This window comes from Tasmannia lanceolata, unplaced genomic scaffold, assembly GCF_043159265.1.
Source record: "Tasmannia lanceolata isolate RefF3 unplaced genomic scaffold, GAP_Taslan_0.1 ptg000008l, whole genome shotgun sequence".
In the NCBI taxonomy this organism is placed as follows: domain Eukaryota; kingdom Viridiplantae; phylum Streptophyta; class Magnoliopsida; order Canellales; family Winteraceae; genus Tasmannia; species Tasmannia lanceolata.
Window position 1 is genome coordinate 28,524,689 of NW_027518685.1, and position 22,556 is coordinate 28,547,244.

Genomic DNA, 22,556 nt, shown 5'->3' on the forward strand with positions numbered 1-22,556 from the left:
AAGAAATTTTGGAAAAAAAATTCTTTTCCAGACTTTTCCAATAAGTTCTCTCAATCCAAACATGGCCAAAATCAGATTAAGTTCTTGAACCTGAATTAAGGGTTTTTCTTTTTGTCGGAGACACAATCAGATTAAGAGAAAAAACAGGGAAAGATTAAGAGAGAAAGAGAGGAGAGATTGAGAGAGAAAGAGAGGAGAGATTGAGAGAGAAAGAGGGAGAGATTGAGATTGAGAGTGAAAGATGATGAAAGAAACACCCCTTATTGAAATAGCCGGTTCGTACTCGTGGAGATTGAAGAAAAAAAAACCTCGTGAAGATTGAGAAGACTGAAGGTTGAAGAAGGCTTGAAGAACAAGAAACCCTACGCAAGGCAAGAAAGAGACGAATTTTTTTGCAACTTCTTTGTAAATCGATTTCTATAAAACAAAGGCACTGATTTTAGCAACTTTCCCTACAAAATAGAAATTGATTTCGATTTACTACCCTATGTGTAAGGCAATAACGATTGTAAATCGATTTCTATAAAACAAAATCACTGATTTTTTGCAACTTTCCCTAAAAAATAGAAACTGATTTGGGTTAAGTAAATCTGGTTTTGAAAAAAGATGAAAAAGGCATTTGCCTCTTTAATAGAAAATTTGAAATTTAGAAGGGGGCGAAGGGTATAAAAGTTATTTTGCCATAAAGGAAATTTTTTTTTTTTTTTTGAGATTTCTTAGGGGGGCATGTGCCCTCCCTCGCCACGCCTTGGATCCGTCTCTGGGTCCGAGTCACGGAAACAGCCTCTCTGTAAAGCAGGGGTAAGGCTCCGTACATCTAGCCCTCTCCCCAGAACCCGCAATGGCGGGAGCCTTGTGCACTGGGCCGCCCTTTTTTTATAGTAGACTCATTAATATTTCCAGTATAACCATTTTTTTAATCGAATTTCCAATATAACCTTGAGATCATATGTTTAATCGAAGCTCTGTGTGCCGATAATAATGGGACACCTAGTGTCCATCTGTCTTATATATATGGTCTATAAATATGGCCTATTTGGCCATTAATGTGTTGGGCATGATTTGAGTACGTTTTAGTTATATTATACATGCGTCTTGATATCACTTCATTCAATGAAGCAGTACCAGATTTAGGATAAGGGAAGCGTCTTTTCTCAAAAAAGTCAAGAAGCGGACACACTTAAGAAGTTTCTAATATGAGTAAAGAATATGAAACATGTGCTTATAGTTGATAGTATATAAAATTGTTTTATTTGTTTATATGAACTTAAAGATTTACACTAGTTTTCTCCGGGAATAATAAAAAATACAAGTAGTATATAACTGGTGATGTGAAAGTTTGCATTGATGGAGGCATGTTATTGGTAACTGGTTTGTTAGGAAGTGTTGAACTAGGAGCACGAGTATATCATGACTCTAGAGTCGATCGCCAATATTGATAGAATAATCTTGATATCATAGCTCTTTTATTATTACTTTTATTGAAGAGGTGAAAAATGATCAAATTTATCGAAACAAAAGATTATCACATTTTGGTTGTCGCCCCAATCGAAAGAATCGAGTGTGACACCTTTACAAGAAGATATTTTTGGTCTGGCCGGCTCTATAACTCCAGTGCGTTGATTATTGCTAGCCTGTTCCATTTAGGCTTGGACCATCGTTATGTCTTTCTCTGAGAAGAAATCACTCTAACCTGTTTGTCTTGGCTTCTCCTTACTGCATTCATTGTTGTTGAGTTGAAGCATTTCCTTAGTGTTTCCTCGTAAGATGTTCTTGGGCCTTAGCTTTTTGGAATAGCCATGCCAAATCTATTATATTTGTTCTGAACGATTTTGAAATTCCTCTCCTTCCATCTCATCCATAGGACCAAAAGGAAAAGAAAAAGATTCCTTCATAAACAATTTTTCCTCCTATTATCAGAAGTTTTGTTTTTGCCACAAATTCCTCTCCTTCCACATGATCCATAGGACCAAAGGGAAGAGTCCTTCATAAGCAATTTTTCCTCTTGTTATCATAAGTTTTTTGCCACCACTTCCAGAATCACTTAAACTTGGGAGATCAAGCAAATACAAGTAATATGGAACAAATTAAATAAGAATTGCCACATGGGGAAATCCAAATTGGATGAAAACATGGGCACGGTCTCATTTGGGAGCGACCATAAAAAAATGCAATCCCTAGAAGCAACTATTCTTCTGGTTATAAGTTGATCTTCAATGAGATCTTAACTCTGTGGACCCGCCAAAGGAAAGAAATGGCTATTGAGGATGGGAGGGGAGGCCGGATAATTGAAATGCTTGCTTCCACAAAGGACACAATAAAAAATACAAGGACTTGTTAGAGAAAAGACTAGACCTAGTGGAAAGTCCAAATGTCCTCATCTTGGGTCTCCTTTGAGGGGATGGATTTTTTTTTCAATTTGTTCGTTGACATTTCAACAAAGTAATTTGAGGGACACAACAAGATGCCTTCTCGAAGAATGGTAGTGATTAGTGCTTGAGATCGCCTCAACTCAGTATTTGCTTAGGGGCTTTACAACTTCAGATATGATTAGGGAATTCTTCTGCTGAAGAGGAATTCCCATCCACACCATTTATCAAGCCAAAAGAGGTTCTTGATTCATTTCCCAGAATATGCTTAACATTGTCGGTAACAATATTAAAGACAAGCGTCCATTGGGGATCTCTCATTATTCCATTCAACAATGCGGAGGTTTTCGTGGGACTGAAATTTGGCAAAGATAAGTCCAGACCAAAGATCATTGGGGGTGGTGAAAAGCGTCCACCACTATTTAGTATGGAGAACAATATTCCGATTTCTCGCTTTTCACCCCAAGCCCCTTAGCCCTGATAGAAGAAAAGCTTGCTTCCATTCATGATTTTAAATTTTGGCCGAAATTTCAGATTACAGCAGGGAACGAAATTTAAATTCGAAACCGAAATTTAAAAATTTTGGCCGAAATTATAAGATTTATACTGAAATTTCCACCGAAACCGAAATTGCCATCGAAATTTCGGTGGAAATTTCGTTTCTGGCTGACGCCGAAACTGAGATTTCAAACCATACTTCCATTTTACCAAATCGACCCGTCTAGAAATAGGGTTATCATTACATAGGAAATTCCTTTTGGCCCTCTCCATTTTATTACCTGTATAGGATGGAATTTTGAATAACTAGGTTGGAATGTTGCATAGACAAGCTTTTAGGAGGGTGATTCTCCCAGGGAAGGAGAGTCACGCCTTTCCATCACTCTATCCTTGACTTCGATCCTTTCAACCATAGAGTTCCAATCATGATGCCGTAGACCCCATCCTTCAAAGAAAATTCTTAATGATATATGGGAATGGCCAAGGCATGGACCCCTACTTTCGGTCTCCATCCCAAGAGGAAGCCTAAAATTCTAATTGTTTTATATGTTCTCTACTTTCTTGTTTTTGCACATTTGACTTTTGAGCTCAAGTATTAGCTTCTATGTGACTTAAGTTTGAAGCATGAATCATATGCTATTTTCTTAATTAGTAGTTAGAAACTTTTGAGACTGCTAATTGCCGTCACTCTGCAAACCTTAACTTTTTCTGACTAGATATTAGTTACTGTTCGCAGGTGGAGAATCTTTTACTTGATGTGCTTTTGGCAAATCTAAATGTTTCCAAATCTGTCCGGATCACGGTAATATGCATGGAATCTGCATTGAACATATAATAGCAGAAATGTTTTTAGTTCACTCATTTTCAGTGGTTGATGTGTTGTTCCAATGTAAATGATCTTTTGTACTTTCAGCTACTATATTCCTGCAGTAAAGGCATCCAAAAATCCTGTTTTTGGAAATGCTGCCTATGTCTACAAACCCACCAAAAGGACTCCGTTATATATATTTTTTGACTATTTAAATAATACTTACAACTGACAAGAAGGTTCATTAATGAGTTTTAGCAAACTAAATTTTTTGGCTCTGCAGCTTTAATATGAGATTTGTACATGGAACATAACATAGAGATGCACATCCATTTCAAATGTCGAATTTGACAAAATATTTAGCTCATTATCTAATTTTTATATTGATATTTTACTAGAACAAGCAAGGCATACATAATTCTTGAGTTTTTATATGGTGCCCGAGCATGAAGTCCAGTGCAGGCAGTACGTCAAAATTACCGCCCTTGATAATTAATCCAATTGCAGCCTCTTAAAAGTGCGCTGCTGATGGATAAAATATCAAGGGTGGTGTCCCCTGCACGGGACTTCATGCTCGGGCACATAGAATTTCTCTATAATTCTTAGTTTTTGGTCTTGTAAATTGTCAAATATTTTTATTGGCATTGCATATGGATTTTAAAATTTTAGTTGATCTCTCTTATAAACCTAGTATAAACTTATGTCCAAACGTAACTGTCATCTCAGCGTAGACAAAGTAGGACAAACAGTGACCATCTATTTTATTTGGATGAGAGAATGGTACGAAACTCAACGCGCAATAGATTTTTAATGCAAGGTTAAACTTGTGATGTTACTCTATTAATTAATGCATTTCTTGATCAATTCATAAACATTCCAATCTACTTGCTTGTATTATTTCTATATTTTCTTCTTCTTCAGGAATTATCTTCTCTCTTTGAATGCCTTTCTAAGAAGCTTTTGAACATATTATTCCACTAAGATTGTCAACCCTTGACCTGGGACAATTTTTTAACAAGAAAAACTTTCAGTGTAGATAAGATTTATCTTTCTTTTTCTTCAGGAGATTTGCCTGGGAATCATTGCAAACCTGGCATGTCATGAAGGTCTAAGAAATCTCATAAGTTCTAGTCATAGGTTGATTGAAACAGTTGTTGACCAACTGTTCTTGGATGACTCCCTGTGTCTTTCTGAAACTTTCCGGTAATGTAAATAAGTTACAGTTTTTACTCTTGCTCTCTTTCTTTGCAAGTGGATGTGGGGATATAATTCATTTGCACCTTGAATGCTAGTTGATTGGTCTATCATTATGTCATTCATGCAGTCCTCTATACCTTGCAGTACTATGATTTTATTTTAGTTTAGACCATTAATAATCAAATCTACCAAATAAAAATTGTACTCTGTATGAACCATTTTGGGATCAAAGAACTTAACATTGTGCAGGGAAACTCAAGATATGATACGATAACAGAACGGAGCAAAACAGAAATAAGTGAACACCTCAAGGTCACAGGCTTAATTCCAGAAACAACAGCCCTGTTATTTTAGTCACCGACGGCCCACGGTGTCGGAACTAGTTCCTACAGAAATACCTGTCGACAGGGCCAGTGTACATTTCCCACTAGTGGGATAAAAAAAGCAACATATTAATCCCCATTGGCGGGACACAAAAAACCAACGCATGTATGCCCCGTTGGCTAGACAACAGAATAATGAACTCATTCTTGACGTTTTTCAGGTCCGTGCATAAAAATCCTTATTCATAAGCTTCATGTCAACAAATATTTTGAAAGAACATTGAGGAAAACCATTCCAATGAATTAAGTCTTTTCACTTTAGTAACTTGCTTACTAACTTACTAATTTTTACAGTTTTCACTTTAGTAACTTACAAGGGAGGAGGTCATAGGACTGTTGGGAAAATCGAGACACCCACTGGGAGAAGAACCCACAGTACAGGATATAGCATAATAAAGAAAAAACTTATCATTGCTTTCATAAATTCTATGCATCATTTGGAGGTCCTTGCACAAGTCATGGACATCACTTCTTAAGATCTTTAGAAATCCCTTGAAGATTCTCTGAGTAAAATCTGAAGCCCACATAACTCAAGCTGCTCACTCTCTATTTATTAGGGGAATGAAAACATCAAGCGGCTGACAAAGAGATAATAACTGACTGTAATACAGAGAGAGAGAGAGAGAGAGAGAGAGAGAGAGAGAGAGAGAGAGAGAGAGAGAGAGAGAGGCATCACCACGTCGAAGATGCATCCAATCCGAATAGGTGGCACGAATGCCTGTGAGGTTGTGGACCCAGAGTAAAGAATAACAGTATGGCCTAGATTTGCTTGGAGGTCGGAAGGCACATCATGGTGCCGGGAATATAAGGGGCCATGCTCTACCAAAGAAGGGTGCGAATCAAAGCATCATCCTGCTCCCATTGAGCATAATGAGGGTCGGTGGAGGAGAGAGGGTCTTCGCGAATGTATTGATCTTATCGTGAGCAAGGAGGTAGGTCTCGACAGCCATCTTCCAATTTTGATAATTGGACCCGTCAAAATTAACTGTTGTCATCGGTGGAAATGAAGTGTCCACAAACAGAGCATAGGTAGACGAAGAGGGGACGGAAGGTGGAGGGAGTAGCATGGGCCTCATGAGATGGGCCGAGAGAGGAATCCTCAATAACGGGAGAATCCATGAAGACAGAAGGAGAAGGCTACGCCCAACCACAACAACGGCAAGGTAGGAAATAAAAAGAGAACACTAGTCAAGTCCAAGAAGAAGCCCGCGGCCCCGATGGAGATCAAGAGGGCAAGGAGACATTATAGGACTTGCTATATGAAGGAACTAGTGAGAGTGTAAAACAATCGGAGCCGCGGGAAGAGATTATAAGGAAGAGAAGAGGGTTTAACCCATAAATGTGATGGGTTTGAAAGAGTAAGGGGGTATTAAAGATTCAAGGGAGAGGAGTACGAAGGTGCTCAACTAAGGGAAGAAGGAATCGTAGAGGGGGGTGGGGTTCTTTGAGAGTGGAAGGGAGGGTTTGTCCAGTGCGATTAATAGTCGCAGGAGCGGAGGGAGGGGTAATCGCAGAGGATGGGGAGAGAGGTGTAATCGTAGGGGGTGGAGGGAGTTGTAATCGTAGGGCTTGGAGGAAGTTGTAATCGCAGGGGGAGATTAATATCGGAGGAGGTGTAATCGTACGGTGCGATTAATATGGGAGGAGAGGTAATCGCAGGGGGTGGGGAGGAGGGGTAATCACAGGGGGTGGGGAGGGAGGGTTAATCGCAGGGGGGTGGGAGGTAATCACATGATGTTATTAGTATGGGAGGAAGGGGTAATCGCAGGGTGGGTTGGAGGGGTAATCGTAGGGGGGTTGGGGGCGAGGTAGTGGAGTGAAGTTAGGGTTTAGGGTTTTAGCGTGGAGAGAGGAGAGGAAGAAGAAGAGGGATGGGAAACAATGGTGGTCCTAAGGGAACCAAACCCTAGGGCTCTGATACCATGAGAGTTAGAGAGGAGAAGAGGGATGAGAGAAAGAATGGGTTAGGGTATGTTCCTCCTCACTTATGTATTTATATAAAAGAGAAGAGTACAAAGACAAAAGTGCCCTTTGGCACATATACACCTGGTAACAGATGATTGAGCATTAGCTATTACATATCAAATAGGGCACCACGCTAATGCACAACACTTCACACCAACACATCTCCCTTAGCATTCCTCCATTCTTCATGAAATCACTTCTTGTATCACTTAGACAATGGTGTGATATATGATTTGCGGACACGGACACGAGTGTCGCGTGTCGACATGGACACGAAGTGTCGGACACGGCAAACTCCTAAAATTTAGAAATGGAGACACGACTAAAATATAAAGTACATATAATCATGATTTGTGGATACTGATTCATGTGCCTGAGTTTTGACACGGATATGAGGTATCTGACATGGAAACCCTTAAAAACCTAGAAATAGTGGCACACTCAGACATGAATATACATATAAAGTTACTAACACTTAAGTGGTACATTTAAAAGTGTTTAAACGAGTGTCGACACGGACAGGTGTCAACAATAAATTCAAAGTGTCGGCCAAATCATAGGGTATGATCCTATTAGAGAGGATCAAATTCATCGATCCATGTTGTAGGGCTATAGATTTGAAGATCTTCACAAAAATTCTATTTTTTTGAATAAAAACCTAGGTTTTATAACCAACCCTCAAATCCTATGCAGTAACTCAACAAAATATGGTAATAAACACCAAAATAAGGATGATTTTTTTGAATGGCAGCTAATATAAAGATCTTATAGATGATTAAAGGTTTCGAGGGGATTAAAAGGTGTCTGGGAGTCATAAGGTTGACGACACATGGAGAAATCCCTTTTCTTCAATCCAACCAAGAATATCTGAAGAAGAATAGTAAGAAATTACATAGAAACCCTGGTTCTGAACTTTTGGGTCTCAGATACGCTGTGATACCATATTAAAGAGAAGAATAGACAAAGAGAGAGTGAGAGTGAGAATGATAGAAGAATAGAAAGAGAGAGAGAGAGAGATGGAAGGAGTATGGTTTAAGCTCTGAGGAGGAATGGGAGGAGTTGGGAAAAGTAAAACAAGAACATAAAGGGTTGTTGCTGCATGAGGAAATTTCTTGGCGACAAAAGTCAAGGGTGAAATGGTTGGAGGAAGGAGATAAGAACACAACTTATTTTCATGCGATGGCAAGTGCTAGAAGGAGGACGAATAGGATCGAATCTCTCTCTGTGAATGGTCTCTTGGTGAATAGTAAGGAAGATATATCTTCTGCAATTGTCGAATTTTATGCTTCACTATATGCTAAAGAAGGTATCTCTCGTCCTATCTCTGAAGGGGTGGACTTTAATTGTTTGAATGTGGAGGAAAATTCGAAACTGGAAGTGCTGTTTGAGGAGGAGGAAATTGAGAAAGGTTTATTCTCTTTACCTAAAGACAAAGCTCCGGTTCCTGATGGGTTCTGTTTAGCCTTCTTCCAAGCATGTTGGCCGTTTGTTAAAAGTGATATTCTAAGATTTTTTAAGGAGTTTTACGATGGTATGTCTCTTGATAGGGGTACAGGGGCTACTTTTATAACTCTAATTCCCAAGATTAAGGGTGCTTCTAGGGTGTCTGATTTCCGCCCAATTAGTTTGGTGGGTTGCCTTTATAAGTTGTTAGCTAAGGTGTTAGCTGATCGGCTCTATGGTGCTCCCTTATATTATATCTGATAGTCAGAGTGCCTTCATTAGTAAGAGGCAAATTTTGGACTGTTCCCTTATAGCGAATGAAGCTATCGAATCGTATTCGAGAAGTGGAGCTGGAGGTGTGTTGTGTAAGCTAGATATGGAGAAAGCCTATGACAGAGTGTACTGGAATTGTCTAGATTTCCTTCTTGGGAGGATGGGCTTCGGTAATCGATGGAGAGGATGGATGAGGAAATGCATCTCTTCGGCTTGGTTTTCCGTCCTGGTTAATGGGTATCCAAAAGGCTTTTTCAAGTCTTCCAGAGGTTTAAGGCAAGGGGATCCTCTTTCTCCGTTTCTTTTTATTATTATTGTGGAAACTCTTAGTAGATTGATGCTAAAAGGAAGTAGTAGGGGGATGTTTGAGGATTTCATCATTGGAAGAGATAGGGTGGAAGTCTCGCTTCTTCAATTTGCAGACGATACTCTCCTATTCTGTGCTCCTGATATGAGTAAGATTTTAAACCTAAAGGCTACTCTTAGATGTTATGAAATGATCACTGGCCAACGATCAATTTTTCAGAAATCAAGTATGTTTGCTATAAACTTATCCCCTGGCGAAGCTTCAGGTTTTGCAAGAATTTTGGGTTGTAAATTGGAGTCTCTTTCTTCATCGTATCTTAGGCTTCCTCTGGGGGTGGGAAGGTCGAGTAGAGATTTATGGACTCCTATTGTCGAAAGAATTGAAAGAAGACTGGAAACTTGGAAAAGAAACCCTGTTTCTAAGGGTGGGAGATTGACTTTGGTCAAGGCGGTGTTGGCTAATATTCCTGTGTATTTCCTATCTCTGTTTAACTGCTCGGTCAGTGTGGTTTTGAGAATTGAACAGATCCAAAGAAGATTTCTGTGGGGAGGCTCAAATAATAACAGTGGTATTCCTTTAGTGAAGTGGGATAAGGTTGTATTCCGATTAAGAATGGTGGTTTGGGGATTCGCAGATTGAAAGAGTTTAATCGTGCTCTCTTGGGTAAGTGGCTTTGGCACTTTGGAGTGGAGCAATCATCTTTGTGGGTAAAACTGATTGGGAGAAAGTACGGGTTCTTGCATGGGAATTGGGGTTCAGATGATACATATAGTAAGAAAGGAGGGACTATATGGCGGAATATTCTTAGGGTTAGGCAAAGCTTTGAGACGGGTGTTCGGTTTAAAGTTTATTCAGGGGATCGCATTAGGTTTGGTTGGATGCTTGGTCTTCCGCCGATCCTTTGGCGGTTCTATTCCCTGATTTGTATTTGGTGGCGCTGGACAAGGAAGCACTGGTGAGTGATTGGTTTGAGAAGGTTAATCATAAGGTGATTTGGAAGCCAAGTTCTAGGAGGAATTTCTTTGACAGAGAGTTACTTTCTATTTCTCAGTTCTTTCAATTGATTGAGGGCTGCTATATCAAAAGAAGTGGGGTTGACAAAAGAATTTGGATTTGGGACCCCTCGGGGTTGTTTTTTCTGAAATCTTTCTACTTCCGGTTGGTGCCCGCTTCAGGGACCCCTCTATCCGCTGGTGTTTGGAACTTCCACTGTCCTCCTTCGGTGACGTTCTTCAGCTGGGCAGTGTGTTTTGGGAGGATTCAGACTATTGAATTCCTAAGAAGGAGGGGTATTTGGCTTGTTGATCATTGCTCTCTTTGTTTGGAAGACGGGGAATCTATCGATCATCTTTTTATTCATTGCAAGGTAGCGACAGAGATTTGGGGGCTCATTCTGAAAAGGTTTGATATTAGTTGGGTTTTCCCAAATTCAGTTTTTGAGTTATTGAAGGGTTGGGATTTCATTCCTTGAAAAAAGAAAGGGAAGGTGCTATGGAAGTTTTGCCTTTTAGATATGTGGTGGGTTATTTGGAAAGAAAGAAATTCGAGAGTCTTTGAGGGAGTGGCTAAGTCCTCTTACTGGCTATTCATCAAAATTATCGCCTTCGCTATTTTTTGGGCAAAAAGCCTCCCGATATTCAGATTTGTTTCAACCTTTGATCTTTGGGAGGGGTGGCGCATTGTGTGCTTTGAAGGTGTTAGAAGAGAAAAGATTGCTCAGAAATGGGAAGCCCCTCCTGAAGGCTTTTTTAAGATCAATTTCGACGGATCCAGCTTGTGTAACCCGGGTCCAGCTGGGGTAGGAGGTCTTTGTAGAGACTCGCTAGGATTGGTTTCTTGGGCTTTTTCGGGTCCAATTGGTAGAAGTGATTCTTCTGAAGCGGAAGTCAGAGCGGCATATCATGGGATAAAGCATCTGAATAGAGAGATTTATGATAGAGTGATAGTGGAAGGTGATTCCTCCAATGTTATTAGTTGGCTGTTGGGGAGAGTGGTTCCTCCATGGAGATTTCTTAGCTACTTTGAGGAAATCTCTGATCTTATCTTGGATTCGTCTATTGTATTTAAGCATGTTAGGAGGTCAGCAAATGGTGAAGCAGACTCCCTTGCTATATCTGGGGTTCATAGAGTGGGGTTGGAGTGGTTTGACTATCTTCCTCCGTGAGATGTTTGTTTTATCGTTTTCTTTGTATTCCTTTGTAATCTTTTGTGCTCCTTGAGGACCATCTCGGTTCTCTTTTCAATATATTGCCATTTCAGAGAGAGAGAGAGAGAGAGAGAGAGAGAGAGAGAAGTGTGTCTCTTTTATTAAATGCTGAACTTATGAACTTACATACGTGCGCTTAATGAATGAAAGTTCAAAATAAAAATACGCACACTGTATGTAAGAAAGGCAATGTACTATCTCAAACAGTCTTCACAAGTACATTACTGCAGTGTTGATGCACTTGGACGACCAAGTTAACCAGTCATGTGTATATTACTGTGCACAGACGTAGCAATAGTATCCCTTCAATTTTCTTTGCGGCTAGTGCAAAACTGACAAGATGTAATACTAGACATGTTTTGGGTGATCCCTACATGTTATACACATGATGTGATGTACTCTCTCTATTAAGTTGTCTTGGAACATGTCCTCACATTCTAGCTTAAGCTCCTCCGTTTCTGAATGCATAGTTCTTCAAGATCCCATTTATATAATTGTTTAAAAAAGTAATGTAGAGGGATGCATATAGACATAGTGCATACGTTTATGATATCTATTACAATAAATGCCATTTTCTTGATGCAGGTTATTAGCTTTGTGTCTCCAAGGTGGTGTATCTGTTATTTGGGCTCAAGCACTGCAACCAGAATATATTTTATGCCGTATTTTGTGGATTTCTGAAAATACGTTAAATCCTCAGCTATTAGAAAAGGTACAGCAGGGAACATCTTCAGGGTATTTTTTACATGACATGCTGCTTTTGCTTTCTGCATACAATGAGCATCTTAGAAATTAGTAGATTTAACTATGTTACTTTTTCCAAAGAAGTTAAAATATCTCTACACATCAACCCCTATCGATCATTAAGCCATATCTCATGAAATGTCAAAGTGGTTGTGGCTTGATATTGTTCTGAATGTTTGAATATGTTCATTTTAGCGTGTAATGTGATTGTACAAGGAATTTTTGGTATGCTGAATATTCAGAAAGCAAATTATGGTTCGCAAAATGCATCTCACTGTTATCAAAAGGAAATGAAACTAAACCTCTTGCTTCCTACGGGTCAACATTCACTCTCTTCACTACTGGCTACATCCTCACCTTTTATTTTGTATTTCACTAGTTTACACTTTTTCATTCTTTGCCTAAAATCGAGGTTTTGTTGCTTTTTAAATCTATAAGTTATTTCTGGTGTTATTTCAATATTTGTATATGTGCATTTTCTAGGTACTAATGCAATATTTGTATATTTGTCTCTTTAGATCTAGCTAAATCTGTTAGCACATTGTAGGACTTTCTTTTTTGTTCTAGCATGGAATGTTTAATAACCTGATTATGTTATGAACTTGCTTCAAATGTGATCCACAATTCTAATAATAATCATAAAACTGAGAATCTTAATTGATGGCCTTCCTTGGCATTTAACTCTGTGAAGTTCCTTTTGTTACAAATATGGGGAAGGGGTGGAGTGGGCAGACGAGTAGAGAAGGCTCAGAAGTATTGGGGTCTATCCATTCAACTCTGAAGTCATTCAACCCTTTGATTAGATTTTGGTTAGAGTTGGAGTGATGGGATAAGATTTTGGGAAAATCTTTGGGTGTCAGAGTCAAGTCCTTCCCATACATTTGAGCCTATGCCGTCTAGTTATCCATGAAGAGTTGATCATTAATGAAGGCTATCTAGGGTTGAGAGAGAGAGAATCCCTATTTTTTATTATGTCATTTTTAGGCACTTACTGAATATGTGGGAACTGACGTCTCCATTATCTTGTGTTTGGGCGGCACCGGTTCCTACCCTATTAGAGGCATTTTTAGATGATTACTGCAGAGAAGGCTAACAATATTATGCTAAAAAGATAGCTTTCTCCTTACTAATTGCTCTCAGTCACAAAGAAGAGGAATCCCTGTATCATCTTTTCATCCATTCTTCAGTAAGAGTGCGGGGTGGGATCCTTTCATGCTTTGGAGTTTCTTGGGGCTTCCAATCTTGCTTAGTAAAACAATGAAAATTTGGAAACTCAAAACTTTTGTCCCCAAAGAGGTTCTCCATTGGAAGATGGCACCATATGCTGTTACTTGGCATATTTGGGAGGAAAGATATGACAGGATTTTCGAAGACGAAGAAATTGATTGCAAGAATCATTGCAGGTACTAAAATCTTTTTACTTTGGTCGGCTAACTCCAACTAACCATTTTTGGGTGCATCAAATAAAAAATATCTAAAGGAAATGGAAAGAAAAAGTATTCGATAAAGTGCCAAGACTCGGCAATTCTGTAATGACCCACTCCCAACAAGGGCCTATAAAGATTCAAATCCTAATTAAATCTAGACCGTAGATCTTTGATCAAAGATTAACGGCTAGATCTGCAATTTTGAGTTTTTGGACCTCAGGATCCTCATCTTCAGATCAGTGTGTCAGGACTCCGTGCGATCACCTAGACTTCAATATCAAGGCAAGTGATGACTGACTTTTATAATATTAGTTACAATTATGATTTCTGTGATTATATTTTTGTTTCCTATGCTTATTCGCATTCTTTTTGCAGCTATATTGTAACGACCTGGCTTCCATTGCCTTAAGTCGCTACCCAAAACCGCTGAAAACTTTTATTTTGTATAAATTTTTTTTTTTTTTTTTTGAAACAGATAACAAATAGCGGAAGCAATTAATTTAAAACTAAATAAATTCAAACCTTCTCAACATTATTATTCTCGTGAACAATTTAAAATAAGAAGAAAAATGTCTCCAAATTCGAGACCCATTAACATAATCAAACCCAAAATTGGAATAACTAAAATAATAACTCTTAAATCTAAATAAACTAAAACCACGGAAGTGACCATGATGTCAATCCGCACTTTATGACTCTAACACCCCAAAAGCCCGCATTGGTCTCATCAAATGTCCTCGTTAGCAAAAGCCCCCTCCTCTTCACCTATCATTCCTGTAGGATATGAGGGTTAGAAGCAAGCAAAGGAAACTCTCAGAATAATGAAATTAAGCGACATGCATTTCACTATAATATTTTCTACAACAATGGAACAAAATAAAACATGAACTACAGCAGTCTTATTATCAACTTATAATAAATAATTGTAAAATGCAATGCATGTGTGAAACCTTAAATGAACTCTCCTTTTTTTCCCAATGATCATGCGGCAGTTCCCATTGATTTTCTCCTCATGTACTGCGGTGGCTTTCTAGCCTGACCGGTGATCATTGACCATCAAGGACCCTCCGTTCCCTAATGGAACGTGATCCACTTTAGGATTTCGATCGGTTCACCACAAGGGTTCCTCCCAATGCATTGCCCACCAGCTGTTGTACGCTCTCGAACTGGTTGGCTTTTGGCTTTCTGCCTAAGGTTGGATCTAAGGGTTCTCCTTAGTCCTCCCTCCCATTATTCCCAATCCTAAAATATGAGTACAAATATTTTCTAATAAAATCTTTCTATTACAATCCATATCTCAATTTTCCAATCATTATCCAATCTCAAGCATTTAATTAATTGAAATCGGAATAACATGCAGAACAGTCCACTCTTATTACACATGCTAAATTATCCATTTCATTATTATGGAAAGTAGAATAATGAAACCATATCAACATTAAAAACATTATAAAGCGAGTAACCAGAACTTGCCTTGATGTCAGAACTTGGGAAATTCGAAGCCGCTTCTAACAGAATCAGAGAAGCACAATCCTGAGATCATGAAACCGCACACACACACAACCAAGTTTTTCATTAAACTGCTAAATCTCAACCTAAGTCAGGCACCTAATTCTCTTTATTCCAACATTCTCGATTTATTTGAATAAGTGATTATTAACATTGATTTCCAGCCCCTTACGAATTATATATATTGATGACAAAACGGATAAAATAATATCACTAGACCGTCAATTGATCTTTATATTCTTATGATAGAGAGTCCTGCTAAAATATATAATGGAATTAGGTTTATATTTTGGATATAGCAGCTTGCTTTGAAGGTAAAATAATTGCATCAGTTAGGGAAATACAGAGCTTACAAAAATTTATGTGAACGATTGCCAACTTCTTTTGCTCCATCATTTCCTGACACAACTATGTGGAATGAAGAAGGAAACTCAAGAGGTCATTCGTTTTACATTTTTCATGTGCATCTATTACTTTAACCTCCTTTTTCTTAATGCCGAATGTCTAGAAACTTATTATTAACTTCTTTGTTTGATATATTGTTATTGCATATGTTGCCCATCTGTTTCTACGATTGTATGTGACGAGTATAAAAGGTATCATGTCACCCAAACACTTTGAAATGTTCTGATGACAGCCTTTGTTTGATCCTTGATTACTAATTGCAGGTTACTTAAGCTTGCAATATGCAGGTAAAACAGTTGGATATTATATTCATAAAATGACAGCACACTAATATATTTTACTCGCTGGACTAGTTGATTTCACTTAACCAAACATTCACTTGATCCGATGGTATCATGAAATTTGAACCCTATTAATTGAAACGTACCCTTGCAACTTTGCCAACAATAACAACTGATGTCAATTTAACTAGATTCTCAAATTCTTACTAACCTTCTAGTTAAAATCATTTGTTTATACCATTTAATACGTGTGATATTAATACTTTTATAAAGCAAGGAAATAATTAATTTTATGAGCACTTACTTGAAGCCAAAGAATCAAAATGAGCCTCCCTTCTCCTTTTCCTTTAAATGGTCGAATACCTCTCCCTCTCTCTCTCTAAGCTTTGATGGGAATAGAAAAATGAAATATACGTTCATAAGAGGGAGAGAAAGAGAGGAAGGCCTTAATTTATAAATTTGATTTCTCCCCAAGAAACCCCTTTTTACAAAGTTTTCTATTTTTATGAATCATCTTTCCAATTTATCTACCAAGAGCATTAAAAGGTTACCAAAAGAAGGATCCTTAATTGCAAGATTGAAGGTGGCCCACCATAAGGGAGTATGGAAGGCATAGCACACACGTATCACTTCTTTCCCTCTTTAAATGCTAAATTTATAGCAAGATTCCAAAATCCCATTTTTTAAAGCAAGATGCCTTCTCATTTTGATAGCACTGTGCGTTTTTCCTTCTAGGGAGAAACGTACAGTTGCTTTTCAAAAGAGAAAGAAGGCAATCATTCATTTGTGATGCATGGTTATGTACATATACCATATGCATAAAAACAAGGCCCAAAAGTGGCGCCCCAACTAGGGGAGTATTAAATGAAATTTTCACCCACAAGGAAATAACGTTAGAAATTTTTTGGGAAGGATACCTATGCTGAAAATATTTTTGATTTCTTGCTACATGGGAACGCGTCCCAAAATTGCATGCCAAAAATGCCCCTCATACAAAGGTCTAGTGTGATAATCTTGCTTGGGGCAAACTTGTCACACCCACTTTAATTAAAACTAGGAGTGGAAATATCAATTTTTTTGTTTTACAATACATAATAGGAGGGTGGTTTAGAAAGGTTATGGTTTTCACGTTAAATTATAGGGCCCCACCAAAAATTGAAAATTAAAGGCCTCCATTAATATCCCTTGAAACCCCTTTTTATGACACATATTAATTAGGTTAATACACTCTGAATCTTAACTTTTTAGCGTGAAATTATCTTAAATAAAAACCCAAATTTCCAGTTGTTACATATATCATTGAATTAACTGGTTATTACCGTAAAAGTTCCTGTGGTAGAACTTTTTATTTATAGGCCATAATCTATATACACGGTGTTTTTGTTTATTATTAATATTACGCCTCGTATCAAAAGTGCGAGAAGGTCATAGAACTACGTGTAGCCACTTACCGACGGGTTTGTGATGACTTCCATCGTGTATATACTTATGAGGAGATAGATATGACCCATATACCTCGTCGAGATGACACGATACTTCTCGTAGTCTACCTATTTCCATATGTACTCTGTATGATTGACACTCTTATATGATTCCATGATTTGCCATCTTTAGTATATTCCCTTGATATTCTCACATGCAAATTAATATTATTTATCCTTAGCAATAAATCTTATAATTCTTATTGCTTTACCTTATCACATGTGAATGCCATGAGAAACATCTTTATAATGCAGATTTTCATTCTTGTAACTTTTATTATCCAAGCCAGTCACATGACCTTGCTGTTTGACTTAGATTATGTTCCAGACTTTGTAGGTGAGAAAATTCAGGAGCCTTTGCCGATTTACAGGTTTAGATCGCACTTAAGATGGGAGAGAGCACTCATAGGATTTTTTTTGCGGTTGAGATAAATCATGTAATAGACATTCTGTTAATGGTATAGAATTTTTTTTTTGTTGTTTCCTTTTTTGGGGTAGCGATTCGAATTTTGGGATTTTGAAAAAAAAATTATGTCTGAAAAATTTGCCCCAAATCTGGGTCGTTACAAATTCCTAGATGGAATCTGCCCCCCACCCCAACCCCTCCGCACCACACACCCACCCACCCCACGCATCATTTTGAAGCTGAACTTCGTTGGAAGCTTGAGAAGAAACTCGGGTCCCACTGATCTAGGTGGGATGTTTAAGTACTTAGAGGGGTAATTATCAAGCATTTTTCCAGTCCGTCGGCAAGGAAAGATGCAAATGAAGCAGAACTATGGGCACTGCTCGTGGTTCTTCGCATGTTCAAGGAAGACCTAACTGGCAGCCTAATTGTCGAAGGTGATTCCAAAAACGTAATCTTCTGGTCTGAATGACTTTCCCTAGAACCATTTTGACGGGCTAGTTGGCTTTTGGCTTTATATTTGAAGGACCATCAGATGTAGTCATCGGTAAAAAAGCTCCGTTATGTTAAAAAGAAGCTGAAGAAGTGGAATCCAGAAGCCGGAAGAAGTTTCTGAAAGAATAGAATGGCTAGCTAGAAAGATCCAACAAATGTCTAACAAAGTGGCGGAGGGTCAAGAGAGCCTGCCCTTGTAGAGGAGAGAGGGCGGTTGAAAGAGGAGTTTAACCACATAATTCTCCAAGAAGAAATAACTTGGAGAAAAAAATCCCAGAGTTAAAGTGGATTAAGGCAATATAAACACGGCTTACTTTCATGGAATAGCACGCACGAGGAGAAGGGGAAACCATATCTGTGCTCTCAAGGTGGGGAAAGTGATTAAGGTGGGCAAGGATTCCATTAAGGTGGTATTGGATTTCTACAAAGGCTTATACTCCTCAGATGGAGTGGTGTGTCCTATACCAGAAGAGGTGAAATGTAGCTCTCTTGCAGCATTCGAGAAGTGGTTTGTATAAGGTGCTTGCTAGAGTATTGGCAGAAAGACTCAAAAGGGTTATTTCATACCTTATCTCGACGAATCAGTCAGCTGTTATCCATGAGAGACAAATCCTAGATTGCCCCCTGGTTGCTAATGAAGTGGTAGATTTTGCAGCCAAAAAATGGACACAGAGGCATTCTTTGTAAATTGGACATGGAAAAAGCCTACGATCATGTAGAATGGGAGTGCCTTGATTATGTGCAAGGAAGAATGGGCTTCAAAAACCGATGGAGAATGTGGATAAAAAGATTTATTGCCTCAGCTTGGTTTTGTCCTTGTCAATGGATCTCCAAAAGGATTCTTCAAATCATCCAGGGGACTTCGGCAGGGCTATCCCCTATCCCCTTTCCTATTTGTCATGGTAGCAGAAATTCGTAGTAGATTGCTGGATAAAGGTGAAGAACATGGGCTGATAGAGGGCTTCAAAGTAGGAGCTTCCAATCTTGAGATCTCCCATTTACCAGTTGCAGACGATACTTTGGTCTTTAGCTCCTCAAAGGTAGACAAAGTTCTAAACATGTAGGCCATCCTAAGGTGCTATGAGGTAGTCACGGGTTAGAGATCTAACTTAAGTGAGTCAAGAATATGTTATATCCATGTGGAGTTAGAGGAGTTGAAGGGCCAAGCTGGATTGCTTGGGTGCAATGTGAATAGATTCCCATCTTCTTATCTGGGCTTGCCTTTGGGAGTTGGTATGCCCAAGAAAAGGGAGTGGGATCCGATAGTATACAGGGTGGAAAGGAGACTAGCAACATGGAAATGGAATTTGGTGTCATTAGGAGGATGTATAACACTCATAAAAGCAGTATTGGCGAATATTCTAGTTTACTTCTTATCGTTGTTCAGATGTCCTGTGAGTGTTATCAGTCGCATTGAACAAATTCAGAAGAGATTCCTACAGCCGAGGGGGGGGGGATCAGATGAGAAGCGAAAGCTGCACTTAATCGGTTGGAAGGAGGTTTGCAAACCTATGAAAGCTGGAGGGCTTGGTATTATAAAGTTAAAAGCGGTGAATAGTGCGCTCCTTGGAAAATGGCTTTGGAGATTTGGAGAAGAGGAGCACCACTTGTGGGCACAGGCTATCAAAGGAAAATATGGGGCTCTCCCTGGTCACTGTTCACTTGATGACCAGTTAAGACACGGAAAACTAATAGTATTTAGAGAGATTTTTAAACAAGTAAAATTTAATGAAGGAATTAGATTCAGACTGTATTCACGGGAAGAATCCTGTTTTGGCATGATAAGTGATGTGGCAATGTACCATTGATGGATTGTTCCTCGATCTATTTGCAGTGGTGGCTAATAAGGACGTTTGGGTGCAGGAGTGCTTTGAGTGGAGAGATAACGAAGTTGCCTGGAAGGTCAATTGTAGAAAGAACTTTTTTTTTTTACTGAAATTGGACCGAGTAGCGAGCCTCATTCAGACACTAGGTGCTCAATATATTAGAATGTTAAAGGTAGATAAAAGGGTTTGGATCTGGAATATATATGGGGTGTTCTGCGTCAAATCATTCTATCGACAATTTGTCTCCTCTTCTATAGCCGCGCGCCCTTAGCCAAGGTGTGGGACATTCCTACTTCTCCCCGAGTAAGTGCATTTGCATGGACGGCTTTCCTTGATAAGATCCAGACAGTGGATCATCTGCATAATCGAAATGTGTATTGTGGATCACTGTGCCCTATGCATCCGATCATTGGTTGGCGGGCATGTCTAGAAAAGTAAGTCAATGAAGAAGTGCAATGTACTGATGTATAAGAAAGTACAATAATCAGTATCCCCTATGAGGACCCCAACTCTATGTTATTACGGGTGCAACTCAGGTCGGGTTCAACCCGAAAAAAGTTGGGCAGGGTTGAGTTCGGGTAGGGTTGGGTTCGGGTTTGTTAACTAACCAACTTCTCCAAAAGCTTAAGCTGTTGGAGAAAGGCGTTATGTATCTTTTATACTTTAACACTCCCCAGCACGTGTGGCCACTTGGCAAACACGTGGCACATGTGGTCCCACTTCGGGCCGACCATCGCATGTGGATTTTTGCTATCTGGGAGGTTTGAACTCGAGACCATTGGCTCTGATACCATGTTAACTAACCAACTTCTCCAAAAGCTTAAGCTGTTGGAGAAAGGCGTTATGTATCTTTTATACTTTAACAGGGTTGAGTTCCCAGCCTGGGTTGAATTCAGGTCGGGTTTGGGTTGAGGGCTTGGGCCACTTGAGCGAAACCCGACATTTTTTGTCATTTTTTATTTTTTGTAAGATTAAAAAGTCGGGTTGAACTCGGGTCGAGTCGGGTTTGGGTTGGAAAAAAGGGTTCTTCGGGTCGGGTTGGGTTGGGTTGAAACTCATCGGGTTGGAACTCGGGTCAGGTTAGGGTTGAGTAAATGGTTCGTCGGGTCGGGTTCAGGTTGGCCTCAACCCAACCCGAGCTGTCAATATCACATAGAATTACGAGGTATTATTGATCCCATGCCGATTTGACATCCCATGCATAAGATGCGGTTACTTTGCTGTGCATTTCAATGATGTTACCTACTGAATTTCATTCTCTACATTAATGAAATGAAATGAAATCCAAATAATAACAGTTTTCCAATTTTTGTCATTTCGACTATTTCGGTTGAATTTCAAGAATTTCGTTGAATTTCAGGAATTTTGGTCAAACTTGAAGAATTTCTGTCAAAATTTCGGTGAAATAATGATGTGAAAGGAAATCATGTATATTTTGTTTCGGTGGGGATGGAAATGGAAACATTTCGGTCGTTACATGGGAAATTTCGGGGAAATTTAAAACCATTGTCATGATATCATTCAAGAAGATCCATGGGTGTCAAGAGAATCAAGGAAATGAACATATCCCTTCTTGGCAAATGTCTTTGGAGGTTTGGTAAAGAAGGAAATCATCTACGGGTGAAAGTTATTTAAGGTAAATACGGCGCTTCCCCGGGTCATTGGGTGTCAGAGGAAGGGGTCGATTGCTGGAGCAAAACGTTTTGGAAGGACATCCTTAGCTTCTGGCAATTGTTTGAGGATGGCAATAGATTCATAGTGTATGAAGGTAACAAGGTCCGTTTTTGGTTGGACAATTGGTGTTCCAATCAGTCTCTTAAAGACATGTTTCCAGAGCTGTACGTTATGGCAATAAATAAGGATGGGGTTGTAAAGGACTTAATGGAAAAGGTGAAGGGAAGGTGGTTTGGAATCCGCTTTTTAGAAGGATCCTGTTTGATTGGGAGACCGAATCCATTGCCAGGCTTTTAGAAGTACTCAAAGAAGGATTTATAAAGCAAGATGGAATGGATAAAAGGGTTTGGATCTGGAATTCTTCCAGAGACTTCACAGTAGTCATTTTACCATCAACTAGTGGTATGCCCTGTGTCTGAAAAAATCGTCAAACTGTGAACAATCCAAGCTCCTCCTGGAGTTGGAGTATTTGGTTGGGTGGCTTGTCTTGAAAGGATTCAGATGATGGACTTCTGAGAAAAACGAAAATGATGATTATAAACCATTGTGCATTATGTATCGAGGCAGGAGAATCAACTAGCCTTCTTCTATTGCACTGCAAAGTGGCCAAGGTGGTTTGGGGCAAATTGCTTGACCGTTTTGGAATCCACTGGGATTTTCTTGAAACTCTCATCGAGCTCCTTCAAGGGTGGTCAATGGCTCCTTGGAAGAAAAAGGAAAAATGTTGTGGAATGTCTCCCTTTTAGCTACAATATGGGTACTGTGGAAGGAAAGAAATGCAAGACTTTTCAAAGGGCATTCGAGGGGCCCTTCATTTCTATTCATTAAGGTGATAGCCCTTATTTTCTCATGGGTAAAG

At 39.1% G+C, this 22,556-nt stretch overlaps 1 protein-coding gene across 2 annotated transcripts in view; it reads left to right on the forward strand.

Moving 5' to 3' along the window:
* LOC143885072 (ARM repeat superfamily protein) overlaps positions 1–22,556 on the forward strand; it is a 45,012-nt gene that overhangs the window by 3,988 nt on the left and 18,468 nt on the right. For both annotated transcript variants that reach the window (XM_077389037.1, XM_077389038.1), the window contains exons 3-5: positions 3,604–3,669; positions 4,739–4,878; positions 12,035–12,161. In XM_077389037.1, coding sequence (XP_077245152.1) covers positions 3,604–3,669; positions 4,739–4,878; positions 12,035–12,161 — 333 coding nt within the window. The remainder of the gene's footprint in view (positions 1–3,603; positions 3,670–4,738; positions 4,879–12,034; positions 12,162–22,556) is intronic.